Source organism: Narcine bancroftii, chromosome 1 (assembly GCF_036971445.1).
Source record: "Narcine bancroftii isolate sNarBan1 chromosome 1, sNarBan1.hap1, whole genome shotgun sequence".
NCBI lineage: Eukaryota > Metazoa > Chordata > Chondrichthyes > Torpediniformes > Narcinidae > Narcine > Narcine bancroftii.
In genome coordinates, this window is record NC_091469.1 from 106847153 (window position 1) to 106862970 (window position 15818).

Consider the following 15818-nt stretch of genomic DNA (forward strand, 5'->3'; position numbering starts at 1 on the left):
GAAGTCCAGGCAACATCCTAGTAAATCTCTTCACTCTTTCTATCTTAATGATATCTTTCCTGTAGTTAGGTGACCAAACCTGCACACAATACTCCAAATTTGGTCTCACCAATGTCTGATGCAACTTTACCATAATATCCTAAATTCTGTACTCAATACTTTGATTTATGAAGGCCAAAAGCTCTCTTTATAACCCTATCCACCTTTGATGCCACTTTCAGGGAATTATGCATCTATATTCCCAGATCCTTCTGTTCTACTGCACTCTTCAGTGCCCTACCATTTACCATGTATGTCCTTTCTTAATTTGTCCTTCCAAAATGCAACACTTCACTCTTGTTTGCATTAAATTCCATCTACCATTTATCAGCCCATTTTTCCAGCTGGTCCCTCTGCCAGCTTTGAAAACCTTCTTTGCTGTCCACAATGCCTTCAATATCACATAACATTTAATTTAGTCTGCCCTAAGACCCTCACCTACTTCTTCATAATTCTTTTATTCTTCAACCTTGCTGCTTTATTCCTATTTGTGCTGGCCAAAGTTGATCACCGTAAAATTTCACTTTGCAGAACCCTGGTCTATCTCATCTGTCTTTTTAATTAAAAAAAATTAGACATCAGGCACTTCCAACCCCGTGCCCTTGATACCCAATGACTCCCAATAAACTTACAACCTTTGTATGTTTTTTTGGGAGGGAAGTATCTGGAGCACCCAGAGGAAATTCATGCAGACACAGGGAGAATGTACAAACTCCTTACAGACAGCACTGGATTCAAACCTGGGTGGCTGGTGCCTTAATAGTGTTGCGCTAACCGTGCCGCATATCATCTGACAGTACTGCCAGCCCAGAGATCAGTCTGGTTAACCTTTGCTGCACTCCCTCAACAGCAAGAGTATCTCTCAGATTAAGAGACCGAAACTGCACATCATACTCAAGGCGTGGCCTCACAAAGGCTCCTTACAACTCTATTGTTGGCATTCTCTTTCCTTTCTAACAAAGGGGAAATCAGCATCTGAAAACTCATTTGCATGTGATACCACAATGGATGGGTAGGGAATTTTATTGTAAAAAGGATTCTAAGAGATCCAGGCAAACAGCTGAGGAACAGCTGAGGAAGCACCCACTGTGACTTAAAGGATTTGCTTGTCATCAGCTGGATGGGAGATTGCAACTTGCTGTTCACTTCTGATGAAGAGGAAAATGGAAGGTCAAGTGTTCCTGATCCTGGAATCTACCTTGGGAAATACATTTCAATTTTGTTGCTTTGAGTGGGAATACATTTCTTTGCATTTACCTTGGGAAATTTGAAATATAATTACGCATTCTAAACAAAACATGACTGTAATAAAAATGGTATCCAAGGGATACAGTGCTAATTTCATTTAATGTCAACTGTGTTAATCTCCCTATTAGTGACAAGAAAACAGTGTCATGCCCAGAATTAAATAACATTTTCAGATAACTGATCTGGAATATAAATTTGATTGATATAGAACATGTCAGCTTAGATGGGAACAGAGGGATAGGGGAAGAAAATTCCCCAGTCTTTTTGATTTGAGAGGGTGCTGAGTGCAAGGAGGGCCCCCTGAAGCGCTTTGAGTGCTGAAGGCTTCCTCATTGTGTCCGAAGTTATCAGCTGGGCTCAGGTTGCTAATAGTTTGAGCAGAACTGGAGTCTTGTGTAGCTGCAGAGACTGCAGGAGCATTGGAGGTGAATCCACAGACACTCAATGACTCTTTTGCTCCTCTTTCTCTGACTGTAAGGGGTACCAAGCAACGCTAATGCTAATGGCGAATCTTTGTCTGTCTTACAGCAGACTAAAGGCAATATCATGTAATATTACATTTCTGTTTTATTACATCACCATAAATATTATCTGATCTAAGCTCTTGCTCCATTGGACTTGACTGGGTCCATGCTATGACTATTCATATGCAGTAGCAGAACCCCAGAGTCTTTGGGGAAGTTGTTAGTTTGTGATTGGGTGAAGGCAAAGTGGAAATTCTGTCGAGAACAGAGAACATTACAGCACAGTACAGACCCTTCTGCCACAATGTTATGGCGACCTATGGAACCCTCCCCCATCCTCATCATCTAATTGTTTCCTACCTCACATCCATAACCCTCTATTTTTCTTACATGTGCCCTGACTGAGAAGGTTTTGAATGTCCTCACTGTACCAGCCTGCACCACCACTCCTGGAAATGCATTCCAGGCACCCACCACTCTTTGAGTAATAAACCTCCCTCTGACATCTCCCCTAAACTTTTCTCCACTCACCTTAAGCAGGTGTTTGCCATTGTTACCCTGGAAAAAAGATGTTGGCTGTCCAGCCTATCTATTCCCCTCGTAATATCAAACACCTCTATTAATTTACCTTTTATCCTTCGTTGCTCCAAAGAGAAAAGCCCTAGCTTTGTCAAATTTGCTTCATAAGGCATATTCTCCAATCCAGGCAACATCCTGGTAAATCTCCTCTGCATCCTCTCCAAAGCTACACATCCTTCCAGTATTGAGGTGACCAGAAAAGAACACAATATTCTGAGTTGCAACATTACCTCATGGCTATTGAATATAACTCTAATGTACATCCATTATCATTCTGTGAAATGTCTGCAAAATTTCTGAAAGGTCAGCTTGATTTGTCACATTGGAACATGCTCACATCCAGTAAAATTTCAGGGTAAATCGGCCTCATGGTGTGGAGCCTGACATTTTCAGGTGAGGGAAGGAAGTGATCTAAGAACATTACAAGGCAATTCCATGAGCCTTCTGCACAGTACTTTGCCGATTAGTTACAACATGGCGTGAACCTCTATTATCAGACACTTTCTGGTCTGGCATCTTGCATGGTCCAGCACATTTTGAACCTGCCGCTGTTAGTACAAACAGCATGGAATTTGAATCCCGCTCCTGATTGCTGGCACTGTAAAGGTTGAATCTGCCACAATTGGAACCAGGGTTTGAGTCCCGCGCTATCTGTAAAGAGTTTGTACTAACGCCCCAATTGCTGGCGCTGTAAAGGTGTTGCACTAACTGCTACATTAACTGTGCTGCCCAAACTATTACTTCCTGTTCTAAGCTTTGTTCTACCTTCGATATGTTTATATAGGGGGTTTCCTTAGGGGTTCATTTCTGTTTTACAGCATTTTCTGTGATCTGGCAATGGCCAAGTCCCAATGTCACCGGATTAATGAGGTTCAACCTGTAATCAAGTTGTGCAGCATGGAAAAAGGCCTGTCAGCACACTGAGTTCATGCAGACCATCACTACTCCACTGTTAACCATATAACCATATAACCATTGACACTATTCCTATAATGATCTCATTTCACTCCTTCACACTCCCATAAAATCTAATTCTCCCACCCATTTATGCCAGGAGCAACATCCAGCAGCCAATTAACTGACCAACTCCCACATCACTGGGGTGGGAGGAAATTGGAGCACCTAGACAAAATCCACATGGCTGTAGGAAGAATGGACAAACTACACACAAACACCTCCTGAAGTCACCACTGGACAAGGGTAGCAGCCGAGCTGGCTATGGTTCAGGGCTGTGGTTGGACAGATGTGGTTGAGTGGGCAGTGGTTGGACAGATGTGATAGGAGAACTGTGGTTGAACAGATGTGATTAGGGTCTGTGATTGGATGGGTGTGGTTGAGTTGATATTGTTGGAGGTTGGCTTTGGGGGGAGGGGTCTGCGTATGGGGGTGTGTGGTTGGACGGATTAGCTCAGTGGTGGTGTGATGAAGTCACTGGGGACACATCTCATTCTCTCCTGACATGATTCAGTTATTCATTCAGGGCCTGTACCTCACCCTCCTTCATCCTCACCAATAAAGGTGAACTTTGCCCCACCTTGTGTTTGTTGGAAATTATTTAATTGGAAGTTACTGCAAGACTCCAGAGAAGCAGCACTGCCTCAGTGGAGCCTCGGATACACCAGGAGGTCCAGATACTGCTCCTTCCTGCTCTCCTATCTCAGCTCTCATTTTACAGCATTTTGCAGAGATGGGATCACCATGGTACCAGGCCTGTTCTCTCAAGCTGAGATTTGCTCTTTCATTGAAACACAATCCATCAGTATTTCTGAGAAGCTTTGTGAATTATTTGCCCTGAACTAAGTTGATTTGAAAAAATGGTGCTGCAAATGATACTAAATCCTTCTTTCAGTTTTGAAAACTATAAACAGGCCAAAACTGAAGCACCTGGTTTCATCAGAATCTGCTGTTTCTCTGGAGTAATTTTCTTTTAGCAGCTAAGGTGGATAAATACCGTCAGGGGAACAATCAGGAAGAACAATTGTAAACACAGCGAATTCAAGTTAAGGCATTGCATTCAATCAAACTGTCTGTGAATGGGTCGCCTTGAAACCACCAACACACTCAATAACTCCTCCAAGCCAACTTATTTGATAAAATCACGCCAATTAACTGCTTAAAAATGATCTTAAGTTAACAGCAAAGTGAAAAGGAGGATTAAAATAGCTCATCTAATCACTCAGAGTGAGCTATTTCACAATTTCTTCTTGTTTGTCATAAAGTGTCTTTTAAGGCATGTACAAAATAAATTAAAATTTTTAAATATAGACATACAGCACGAGTCTGTGATGCCTACATCCACCAATTAACTGACAACACTGTATATTTTGAAGGGTGGGAGGAATCCCACACAGACACAGGGAGAATGTAACAGCGGCAGATTTGAACCCGTATAGCTGGTGTATTATTAGCATTGCATTAGCTGCTACGTTAACTGTGCCATTTCTCTGCATTGGCCCTTTCCAATCCTCCTTGCCTTGATGTTTACTTTATTCCCATTCTGAATGGACCTTTTTAGTAAAATTAATATCTTAGATTTCAGGGAATGGCTCAAAGTCTACACTAACAAAGCTGATCAGTAAGCATGTAAAATTGCAGCAATGAATGTTAATGCCATACACTCTTGCACCTCAGAACATGGATAAAAATAGACCCTTCACTTCTTTTTTGTTAGCATCAAGTAAAAAGAAAAGCAAATTATAACTCAAAGGAATTGCGATCAAAAGATTTCTGAATTCGATGAAACCAACCAGTTGCTACATGTTGATGTCGTTCATGGATGGTTGATGGTGGCAAAATGCAAAGAAATAGTTTTTGTTAAGTGGCATGAACAGCAGATGCAGAACATGCAGGCGGAGAGATGGTTTTCGTTTGTGCGTTGATTGGATGACGTGATTCAGCAGGAACCGTTGGAGAAAATAAAGAACAAGAGGGAGTGAGAAATCAGATGAGCCAACGAAATCTGGTTAAATAAAAGCACATCACTCGAATCTTATTACAGTCCAGCAAACCTGGTTTACAACTTATGACCTTTAAAGCCATGTTATAACACAACCTCACATACAAAAGAGAAATCAGAACATGTATATTTGGAGATTTACCAGGAAGACATCAATACAAAATTAAAGAACAGCAATTTTTCTTCAACTTGGATAACCTCTAAGGTGGAGTAGCAATTTTATGATTGAATAATCACAATATATAAAACTCATAGGTCTGAAAATTATATCAAGTTTTTAACAATTTATAATAGTTTAAGCGGATCAATATTTTTAATATTGAAGTACAAGGTTTCTCATTGACTTTTTATCTCGGTGATTATTTTGTACAGAGGGGAAATTAAATTACTAATGCTTATTAAAAACTAGGTAATACTTGACTAATCTACAATGTTAAAGAGTACACTATACAGCACACTATTAGAGATGTAAAAGATCAGCAAACTCATTGGGCTGCTCTGGAGTGGTGCAGAAGTTGGCACGTCACGTTTGCTTCAAATCAACATAGTAAAAGGGAGTTCTTTGCTTGATTTGTTAATCTGCTTTCCACCTAAGTGAAGTTCTGCTCTTGAAGTGCGCCCCACAAATTGTAGTCTGCTCAAACAGTCCAAATGAATTGTAAAACAGAACGGAAACAGAAGCTCCTCGGAACACTGGGATTAGTTTAGCTTTGACCGTGATGCTAGAGCAGTCAAACAGCACGCTTAAGATCATGAACTATGGAAAATTGCAGGTAACCTTCCATGTCCTGCCACTACCAAGGATTTGTACCCCACCTCCAGGAAATGGCTCCAAGGAACAGAAATGCTATAAGTCAAAAAACACCCAATATTACACTTACATACAAAGTGGCTGTACATGTAAAGGCAGGTAAAAGAGTCTAATTTCAGTCTCTTTCCTTCTAATTGTAAATTATTATTCAATGTAATTTCACCAAGAATTGTAGCTCATAAAGAATTATACTCAAACAAATGAACATTAGAATAAATGTGCTTTTGATTTCATGGATTCAAATGTCTTGATTATCATGACATCAGATTAATAAACAATACAATTTTCATGTAGGTTGGCAGCAATAAAAGAAATCAGGAAATACTCTAGCTTCAAGGGTTAGTTTAGACAGCCTTATCAATAAGTATACCAGCCAGCCTTGTCCCATGATGGGCGTTTCAAACTCATTCGCATCCTCCAGAATGTGGAAAAATATTTTCAATAATGCTCGAGTGAACTGCGCGCAAGGATTTGGCAGAAGCTGATTCGATCTCATTTATGAGACAAGCGTCTGCAGGTCACTGTGAGCAACTTTATGTGCTAACGAGTTGGAAAGACAAGTGCCAGAGGAAATCAAGAAACAGATGAACTTGCAAATGAGGGGTGGCAAGTGCAACATAAACACTCCGCCTTTGATTACTGGCTGACTGTGCATTTTCTCAACACTTTTCCGCAGCTCCTTGCAATGCTGGACACCACTTTGGAGCATTGAGTCTGCACAGTCATATTGAGGAATCCTATTCCCTAACTAATGTCTTGTAACCTGTTCTCCCCACATTCTCATCAAACTTGCCAACTACAAGACTTTAACCCCACCCCAGCAGCCAATTAACAATTAACCCATCGGCCTGTACATGTTTAGGAGGTGGGAGGAAACCAGAACACCACAAAACGACAAGTGTAAGCTCCATGTAGCAGCACAGGAGGTCAGGGCTGATCCTAGGCCATAGGAGTTGTGATACAGCAGCTACATCAGCTGTCCCGTGTCTATTTATTTTTATTTGTTTTTATTCCTTGACAAGTTGTTACCTGGATAGAGTGGACGTGGAGATGTTTCCGATGGTGGGAGAGTCTGGGACCTGAGGGAGCAGCCTCAGAATACAAACATATCCATTGAGGACAGAGATGAGAAGGAATTTCTTTAACCAGGGGGTAGTGAATCTGTGGAATTTGTTGCCATGGACAATGGTGGAGGGCAATTCACTGGGTCAATTTAATGTGGAGATAGGTAAGTTCTTGATCAGGAAGGGAATCAAGGGTTACAGGCAGAAGAGTGGGGTTGAAAAGGATAGTTAATCAACCAAAATGGAATGGAAGGGCAAATTCCCTCATTCTATTCCTATGTCTTATGGTCTAATGGTATGTTTCTTCTTACATTCTCCATTCTTCGCATGTGATGTATGAACCCTCTGAACAGCTGCGGTGTTCTTGCCAGCCTCTGACTGAGTGCTGCAGAAGAACTGCCTCTCTGCAATCCCTCAGAGAAGGACCAGTCTCATCATTCACTATCAAGGCCACAGTTGGAAGGGTAACCTCCACACCTGATGGCTTGTCAGAGAAGTTTTTCACGTCCATGGGATAGTCTCATGGAGCTCCCTGCAGCTTCACTCCCTCTCTGAAAGCCTGGCATGATTGTATGATGGATTAAAAAACTTGTGAATAAAGTCTTTCATATTTTTTTAACATGTGCTTTGTCCAACAATGTTGAAAGGATAACGAGAGCTGGGATGTATCCCGAGCTCAGTAAAAAATTATTGTTATTATCAACAATATGTGTGAATGTTCTCCAGGAAAATCACTGCAGCCTTTGGGATGTGGAAAACACTCTCTGAAGCCCTCCCCTCTCAGTGTATTTGAGCCTCAGGAGAGGTCAGGTCATCGCTTCTACTCTACACTGAAGCCTCTTTTCTAGAGATGTGGAAAGTCAGCCAAGCCCGCATGAGGACTTGGCTGGCCCTTCTGGAGAGCTTCCAATTAGTGTCAGGGCCAAAGGAAACAATGCCAACAAATATTGACCTGTTTTGTGGAAACATACTGACAAGATGTTGTGGTAGTGATCAGTTCAGCAGCTTCCTGTTGAGTCCATGCCCAGGAAGTGACTTCTGAACAAACGCCTTGAATTCTGCAACAAAGTAGAAGATTGCCATCTGCCTGGACTCATGGGTCTGAGCTATAGGATAGGTTGAGTACGCAACAGATTCATTCCTTGGAGCACAGGAACATGAGGATGGTCCAATAGAGGTGTAGTACAAAAACATGAGAGGAACAGATAGGGTGAATGGTCTTCAGCCCAGAGTTGGGGAATTGGTAACCAGAGGACATAGGTTTAAGGTGAGGGGGGAGAGATTTATCAGAAACCTGAGGGGTAACATTTTTACACTGAGGGTAGTGAGTATATACAACAGGCTCCTGGAGGAGGTGGTTGAGGCAGGTACTATCACAATGTTTTAGAAACATTTAGACAGATGCATGGATTGAATGGGTTTAGAGTGATATGGGAAAACACAGGTTGGTCAGCGTGGGAAAATTGGGTCAAAGGGCCAGTTTTGACGATCCATAACTCTATGGCCCTAAAGTCTTTCCCGTTGAAGCATTTTGCCAAAGGTGTTGCATTTTCAGCTCATCCAAAGTTGTGGAGCATTGCTTCAAAATGATCAAAGTTCAGATTTGGTGTCATCTCAGTGGATACTTGTCACTGTTCCACAAATTTGGAACTAGTGTATCCAATTGACTCATCCCTCAAACAAAGACTAAACTCAATTCATGAAATGAAGCTGAAATTGTGGTTGAAAATATTAACAGATCAAGATCCTATCAAATGCATCTGCATGTGAGAATCAAGAAACTTTCTAGATGTTTAATCACAGTTGCCAGCAACAATCATTTCCAGCTTCTCCTGACTACAATGACATATTTCCCAATGTTTGATTCAGTGATTTAAGGAAGGGGAGATGCTGTGTTTGTTCCCATTTGTCCAGATACTCTGCAGTGCTCAAGAAGCCGGAAATGGGAAGGGAGTGGAGGATGGAGAAGGGAACGCGAAAGGAAATGGGGGATGAAGATGGGAATGTGGAAGAGGTGGGGGGTGGAACTAGGGATGGGTGTCGGAGATGGGGATATGAAAGGGACTGGGGGATGGAGAAAGGATGAGGAATGTAGTGGGGGGTGTGAAGGGGAGGAGGGAATGGAAATGGGTGGAAAGGGGTAGGTGATGGATGGGGTGAGGAAGGGAGTGGGGAATGGAGAAGGGGAGGAGGAGGAAGTAGTGGAAATGGAAATGAGATGGGAAGGGATAGGCGGCAATGAGGTGAGGAAGGGAGTGGGGGAGAGAGTGTGAGAATAAAGCAGAGGCACAGATGTGAACCAAGAGTTTGATATCAAACCTTTTCCACCAGATTTTCCATTATTGCAGCCAAATTATTATCTGAATTATTTTGATTGGTTTAAATTTAAATGTTAATGGATTCAATTTGAAAAATCCTGAAATTTAAGTCTGAAACACATTGCATTGGGAAAACCTAATTTCAGTTTCTGGGTGAAAAACACTGATATGGTGCAAGTTTCCTTCGTGTAAATGGCAATGATCCAAGAGGATAAACTTGGAACTTTTTACTCACTTGTGACAAAATTGAAAGACAAATTTACACAGTTCAAGAACCCAGCCTGCTTTAACTGATGTGGCTTGAGATCAGTCAGAAATACTCACCGCTAGTTCAGTGACTAAAATATCAGTTATACTTCCCAGCACAGTTACAAAGTCAAAGACATTCCATGCATCACGGAAGTAATTCTATGGGAAAAGAGAGAAAATCATTGCTAAATTGTCAGCAAACAAGCCTCCATCACTGCATATATCACACTAAGTGGTTTGTGCAGATGCTATACTGATATAGTTTTAGTTTCAATTCCAAGTTATAATGGGAGGGGTTGAGTTAAATAGCCCAGGAGGCATCGCTCCAGGACAAATACAACCCATGCACCACTTCTGCACTGGGAAGTTCACAGAACAGACATGTCAGCATATCATTTCAAACAAAAGTGCAAGTGCCCGTTGGAGTGAAATGTCCAGGTTAATTACATCTTTCATGCTGCGGGAAAGATGTTGCAAAGCTTGAGAGGGAGTAGAGGAGATTTACGAGGACTTGGGGGACCTGAGCTACCAGGAGTGGTGGAGTAGGCTGGGGCTTTATTCCTTAGAGCAAAGGAGGATGAGGGGAATTCTCATCGAGGTGTTCCAAATCCTGAGATGAATAGATTGGGTGAACACACAGAATCTTTTGCCCAGATTAGAGGAATTGAGAACCACAGGATATAAATTTAAGTTGAAGAGGGACAGATGTTACAGGAACCTAAGAGATAATTTTTTTCTACACAGGGGTGGTGGGTGTGTGGAATGGGCTGTTGGAGGAGGTGGCTATTGTAATGTTTAAGAAGCATTTAGATGGATAGGTTTAGAGGGATATGGGCCAAGCCCAGGCAGGCGGGACTAGTGCACGTGGGACATTTTGGTCAGCGTGGGCAAATTGGGCTGAAATGTCTGTTTTCATGCTTTCTGACTAGAATCACACAGCACAAGAACAGGCCCTCCATGACAACCGCGCTGACCCTTTTGCCAATCAATATTAATCCCCTTTACCCACTTTAGGACTTTGCCTTTCTACCTTGCCTACTTAAATGTTTGCCTGAAAGCTTCTGAAACATAATAATTGTAACTGACTCCACCACCTCCTCTTACAGCTCATTCCAGAATCAGAATTTATTGTCATGAACACGTCACAAAATTCATTGTTTTGTGGCAGCATCACAGTCAAAACATTTATACAAACCACATTACAACATAAAATTAGTGCAAGAAAAAGAAAAAGGCAGAGCAAGATAGTGTGGTGGTCCCTCACAGCCCTCTCGGGGTGCCTCACAAAATGAAGGATGAATGCGACGATCCAGCAGGCTGCATAAGGCCCGTAGCGCTGCCCTCCAATTAGCTACAATTAAAGGAGCCTAACTGGCCTAACAAGGAAAGCGGATTGCAAATGCACCAATCAGTGCTGAGGGGATTTGATCACACCCCTCTTCTTTGGAATAAAAGCAGGGCTGTAAGCCCAATGAAGCTCAGTGTTAACTACATTCAGATGGGGTTCATGTTGTTCTTTGTGGGAACAGCGAGTTCTTTCTGAGCTAACCTGCAGCCAGCCATAACTTCTCCTGTGCTATACGCTCTGCAGAGCCATAGCTTGTAGCAGCTAGCTACAATAGTGTCTATGGTTTGTTGTTCATTCAAGAATCTGATGACAGCAGAGAAGAAGCTGTCCTTGTGTTGATGAATGCTTGCCTTCAGGCTTCTGCACCCTTTTCCCAATGGTAGCACATTGAAGAGACCATATACTGGATGGTGGGGGTCCTTGAAGGTAGAGCCTGCTTTCTTAAGACACCGCCTCAATGGAGTGAAGTCTGGTGTCCGTGATGTTGAAGACTGAGTTAACAACCCTCTGGAGTTTTTACTTGCCCTGAACATTGGCACCTCTGTACCAGACAGTGCTGTGACCAGCCAGAATGTTCTCCACGATACACCTGTAGAAGTTTTCAAGAGTCTTTGGTGACATACCAAATCTCTTCAATCTCCTCACAAAGAATAGCTACTGGCAACCATTCTTTGTGATTGCATCGACATGGAGGTTCCATGATAGATCCTCAGAGATGTTAACACTCAGGAATTTGAAGTTCATGACCCTCGATGAAAACTGGTTCATGTTCTCCTGGATTCCTTCTGAAGCCCGCAATCATCTCCTTGGTTTTGCTAACAGTGGCTGCAAGGTTGATGATGTGACACCACTCAACTAGCTGATCTATCTCCCTCCTGAATGCCTCCCCATTGCCAAATACTCTATCTACCACTGCCTATGTTAAAAAAAAAGGCCCTCAGCTACCTGTTTAAACTCTTCTCATCTTAATTCTGTGCCCTCTTGTTTTTGGCACACCTGCCACTATTCCTACTATTTATACCTCTCATAATTTTATATACTTCGATCAGGTGATCCTCCTTTTCTCCAGGAAAACAATCCAATTTCTCCCCATCAGTTTAAAAACTCCAGAGAGTTGTTAACTTGGCCTGTGATATTACTGGTGTCAGTCTTCACTCCATCAAGAACATCTACAAGAGGCAGTGTTCTAAGAAAGCTGCCCCTATCCTCTATTCCAAGCAATGTCCTTGTGAATCTCCTCAGCACCCTCTCCAGTACCACCACACCCTTCCTGTACTCTAGCACCCAGAACTACACAAAATACTCCATGGAGTTTGTACTGCACAAAAACAGATCCCTTGTCCCGAATCATCCATGCCAACAGATGCATTTGACCTGTGTCCTTCTATTCTTTTCCTGTCCATGCACCTCGCTTTTTAAATGTTGTAGCTGCAGGTTCCTCCACTATTGGCAACTTGTTCACTAACCCCTGTGTAGAAAATGTGCTCCTCAGATCTCTCTTAAAATTCTCCCCTTTCACAAATCTATACTCTTTGTTTGTAGAATACCTTCCCTTGGCAAAAAATGACTGCCTTTCTGTCCTGTGCATGGCCCTCATAATTTGATAAACCTCCATAAGGACACCCATCAAATCCTTATGCTGCAGTAAGAATAAACCCAATCGATCCAATCTTTCCTTATAACTGTAGCCCTCCATTCCAGGCAATGTCCTGGCGAATACCTTCTGCACCCTCTCTATTGCTGCCACGTCATTCCTCTGGTATGGCAACCAGAACTGTACACAGTATTCTAAGTGTGGTCTAACCAATGTCTTGTATGTCCATACTCTTTGAACTCACTCTCTTGTTCTGTGAAGGTAAGTGCACCAAATGTCTCTCATCACTTTAATTTTAAATCTAGAGATATAGCATTGTAACAGGCCTTTCCAGCCCACGAGCCCACTCCACCCAAATACACCCATGTGATCAATTAATCTGCTAAACCCGTATATCCTTGGAACATGGGAGGAAACCATGCAGACATGGGGAGAACGCACAAACTCCTTACAGACAGTGCAGTAATAACATTGCACTAACTACTATGCTATCTATGCCAACCATGGGCATGTCTCATCACTTTCAACTAAGGATTCTGCTGGAATTGTGCTGCGCGTCTGAAGTGACTTAAGCATTAGACATGCTTTGTGGTTTCATCCAGGGGAAGCTCAGTTCACGTGGCCAAAGGAGTGGGGATCACTGGTCATTGCCAAGATCATCACGCCTCCACAAGCCACTCCTGTGCTAGTGACCCTCATCTATTTGGTTTTGTGCCAACACAAATGGGTCCTGATGCCTGCCAGGTCTCAACCCTCTATTCCCTTTATCATGCCTTTTTCAGCCCTCTATGTGGTGGTGTTTCTGATCTCTAGGCTCAAAACCCATGAACATAGAACACTACAGCACAGTACAGGCCCTTCAGCCTTCGAAGTTTTGGAACAGGCACATTGTTGTGACTGCCCACTTGTAACCACATGCCAGTGGGCGATCTCTCTGTTTTCATTCAAATCTCCTGCTACTTTGTGAGGATAACACAACCAAGCTCCAGATCTGTGCAAGTCTTTCTGAAACTATGATTCTTGGCTGGGTACGTGAAAATACAATCACTAATTTAATCAATACGGTAGCAAGGTTTTCCTTATTCTGAAATGAGAAAGTGTCTTGCAATTGTTTCAATTGTTTTAAATGTACAATGCAAAGTAACATACCAGAACCCCAAAGCCAATAAGCTTCAACACACACTCCATGGAGAACAGAAATGTGAAGAGTATGTTCAGGTATTGCAGCATTCTGTCATATGGACCAGGAGCATTATAGAACTGTAGAAAAAATACAAGAACAGGAATTAGGCTTAATCCTTTCTAGAGTAAGGACAATAGGATCAGCAAGGCTGAACTGTTGCATGTAAGGAATGAAGTAACTCATTAGCCCAGAATCTGCAGTACATAAACGTGCTGGAGAAAGTCAGCAGGTCATGCAGCATTACAGGACGTAAAAGGGCAATCAACATTTCAGGCCCAGGCTCTTTGTTAGGTATGATACAGGTTCAATTTTGACATATAACAAAAAAATTGGATAGGTACATGTATAGGAACATGGATAGGAGGTGTATGGAGGGCTTTGGTCCAGGTGTAGGTCGGTGGAACTAGGCAGTTCAATAGCTTGGCATAAACTAGAAGGGCCAAAGGGCCTGTTCCTGTGTTGAGGTGCTCTATGGTTCTATGCATACCTGACGAAGGCCCCAGGCCAGAAACTCTGGTTACCTTTTACATCCTATGGATGCTGTGTGACCTGTTGAGTTATTCCAGCACTTTTGTGTTTTGCTCTCCACTTCAGAATCTGCAGATTTTCTTGTTTAACTCTAGAAAAGAATCTATTTGTCACTCATGTGGTATCCAGTGGACTTGAGTGAATTGTCTCATGCAGCTAGTTCACCATTAAAATCAGTGTACATTTATCGATGTGCACTGGAAACATGTTTTGTCATGTTACCAACCCACAAACATGCACAAGATGCCACGATGTTTCAAGTTTTGAGTTTTATACGACGTGCACCATAATGCACAGAATATATAAAACAAACAATTACATTTTCTGATGTTTAAATTTAAAAAAAATTAGACATACAGCATGGTAACAGGCACTTCAGGCCCATGAGCCTGTACTGTCCAATTACACTCAATTAATCTACATCGCCCATACATTTTGAAGGGTGGGAGTAAATCAGAGGACCCAGAGAAAACTCACGCAGAAAATCCCTACAGACCACATTGAATTTGAACCCGGGTCACTGGTTTTGTAATAGCATTTTGTACGTTCAACTTCAATATTCAGATCTATAATTGGTTACACAGCCTATACACCACACTCCAAAAGTTAAATAAATGGGTCCCACCAGTATCAGACAGATGTTTTCACTGTAAGAAGGAAACGGGAACAACAGTACATGTAATTTGGGCATGTGAGAAAGTGGAAAAGTTTTGGGAAGATCTAAACCAGGTATTAAATAAAATCACAAAAAGTTACAGACCAAAAAATCCAGAGATCTTTCTTCTAAGTAATATAAGAAGTAAAGAACTTGGCCTCGATTTGGATGAAGCACAAAAAAGATTTATTATGATAACCTTAAGCTGTAGCAAAAAAATGTATAATGTCAACCTGGAAATCAAAAGAGAGCCTGAGAATACAGTAATGGTACATAGAAATGAATAAATGTATTCCATTGGAAGAAAATAATATATAAGAAATAACATCACAGTATTCAAACAAATTTGGGAACCGTATATGGAACACAACAGAGAGGGCCTACCGCGGACCTCCACCACCAAAAATGACAGAATGAGAAGACGACGAAATGAACTGACCCAGTGTGTAAAAGTAGATGACACAATTTTTTTGCTTATTTTCATTGTGTGATGACATTGTTTAATGGGTTTAATGTATCATATATGTTGAACGTTGAGTGGGTGGGGAGGGGTGTGGGAAGGAGGGAGGGAAGGGAGGGGGGAGAAAGGGGAGAAAATGACACTGTGTATATTCAAGAGGGAAATGTTTGTGTGTATTTTGGTCAATATGGTTCATAGTGTGATAAATAAAATATTAAAAAAAAAAGATCTGCCAGACACAGTTAACATATCCAGTTAAAAGCAAAGACAGGAAGGGAGGTATAGCCAGCCTCGGATAAATCAAGAAATAAAAGCACAGCTA

The 15818-nt window shown here is 41.9% G+C and overlaps 1 protein-coding gene across 1 annotated transcript in view; it reads right to left on the reverse strand.

Annotated features, from left to right (window-relative positions):
• Positions 1 to 15818, reverse strand: part of LOC138762259 (probable voltage-dependent N-type calcium channel subunit alpha-1B) — a 927445-nt gene that overhangs the window by 127397 nt on the left and 784230 nt on the right. Inside the window, exons 32-33 of the mRNA XM_069935943.1 lie at positions 13820 to 13930; positions 9804 to 9887 (exon numbers count right to left, since the gene is read on the reverse strand). Coding sequence (XP_069792044.1) covers positions 9804 to 9887; positions 13820 to 13930 — 195 coding nt within the window. The remainder of the gene's footprint in view (positions 1 to 9803; positions 9888 to 13819; positions 13931 to 15818) is intronic.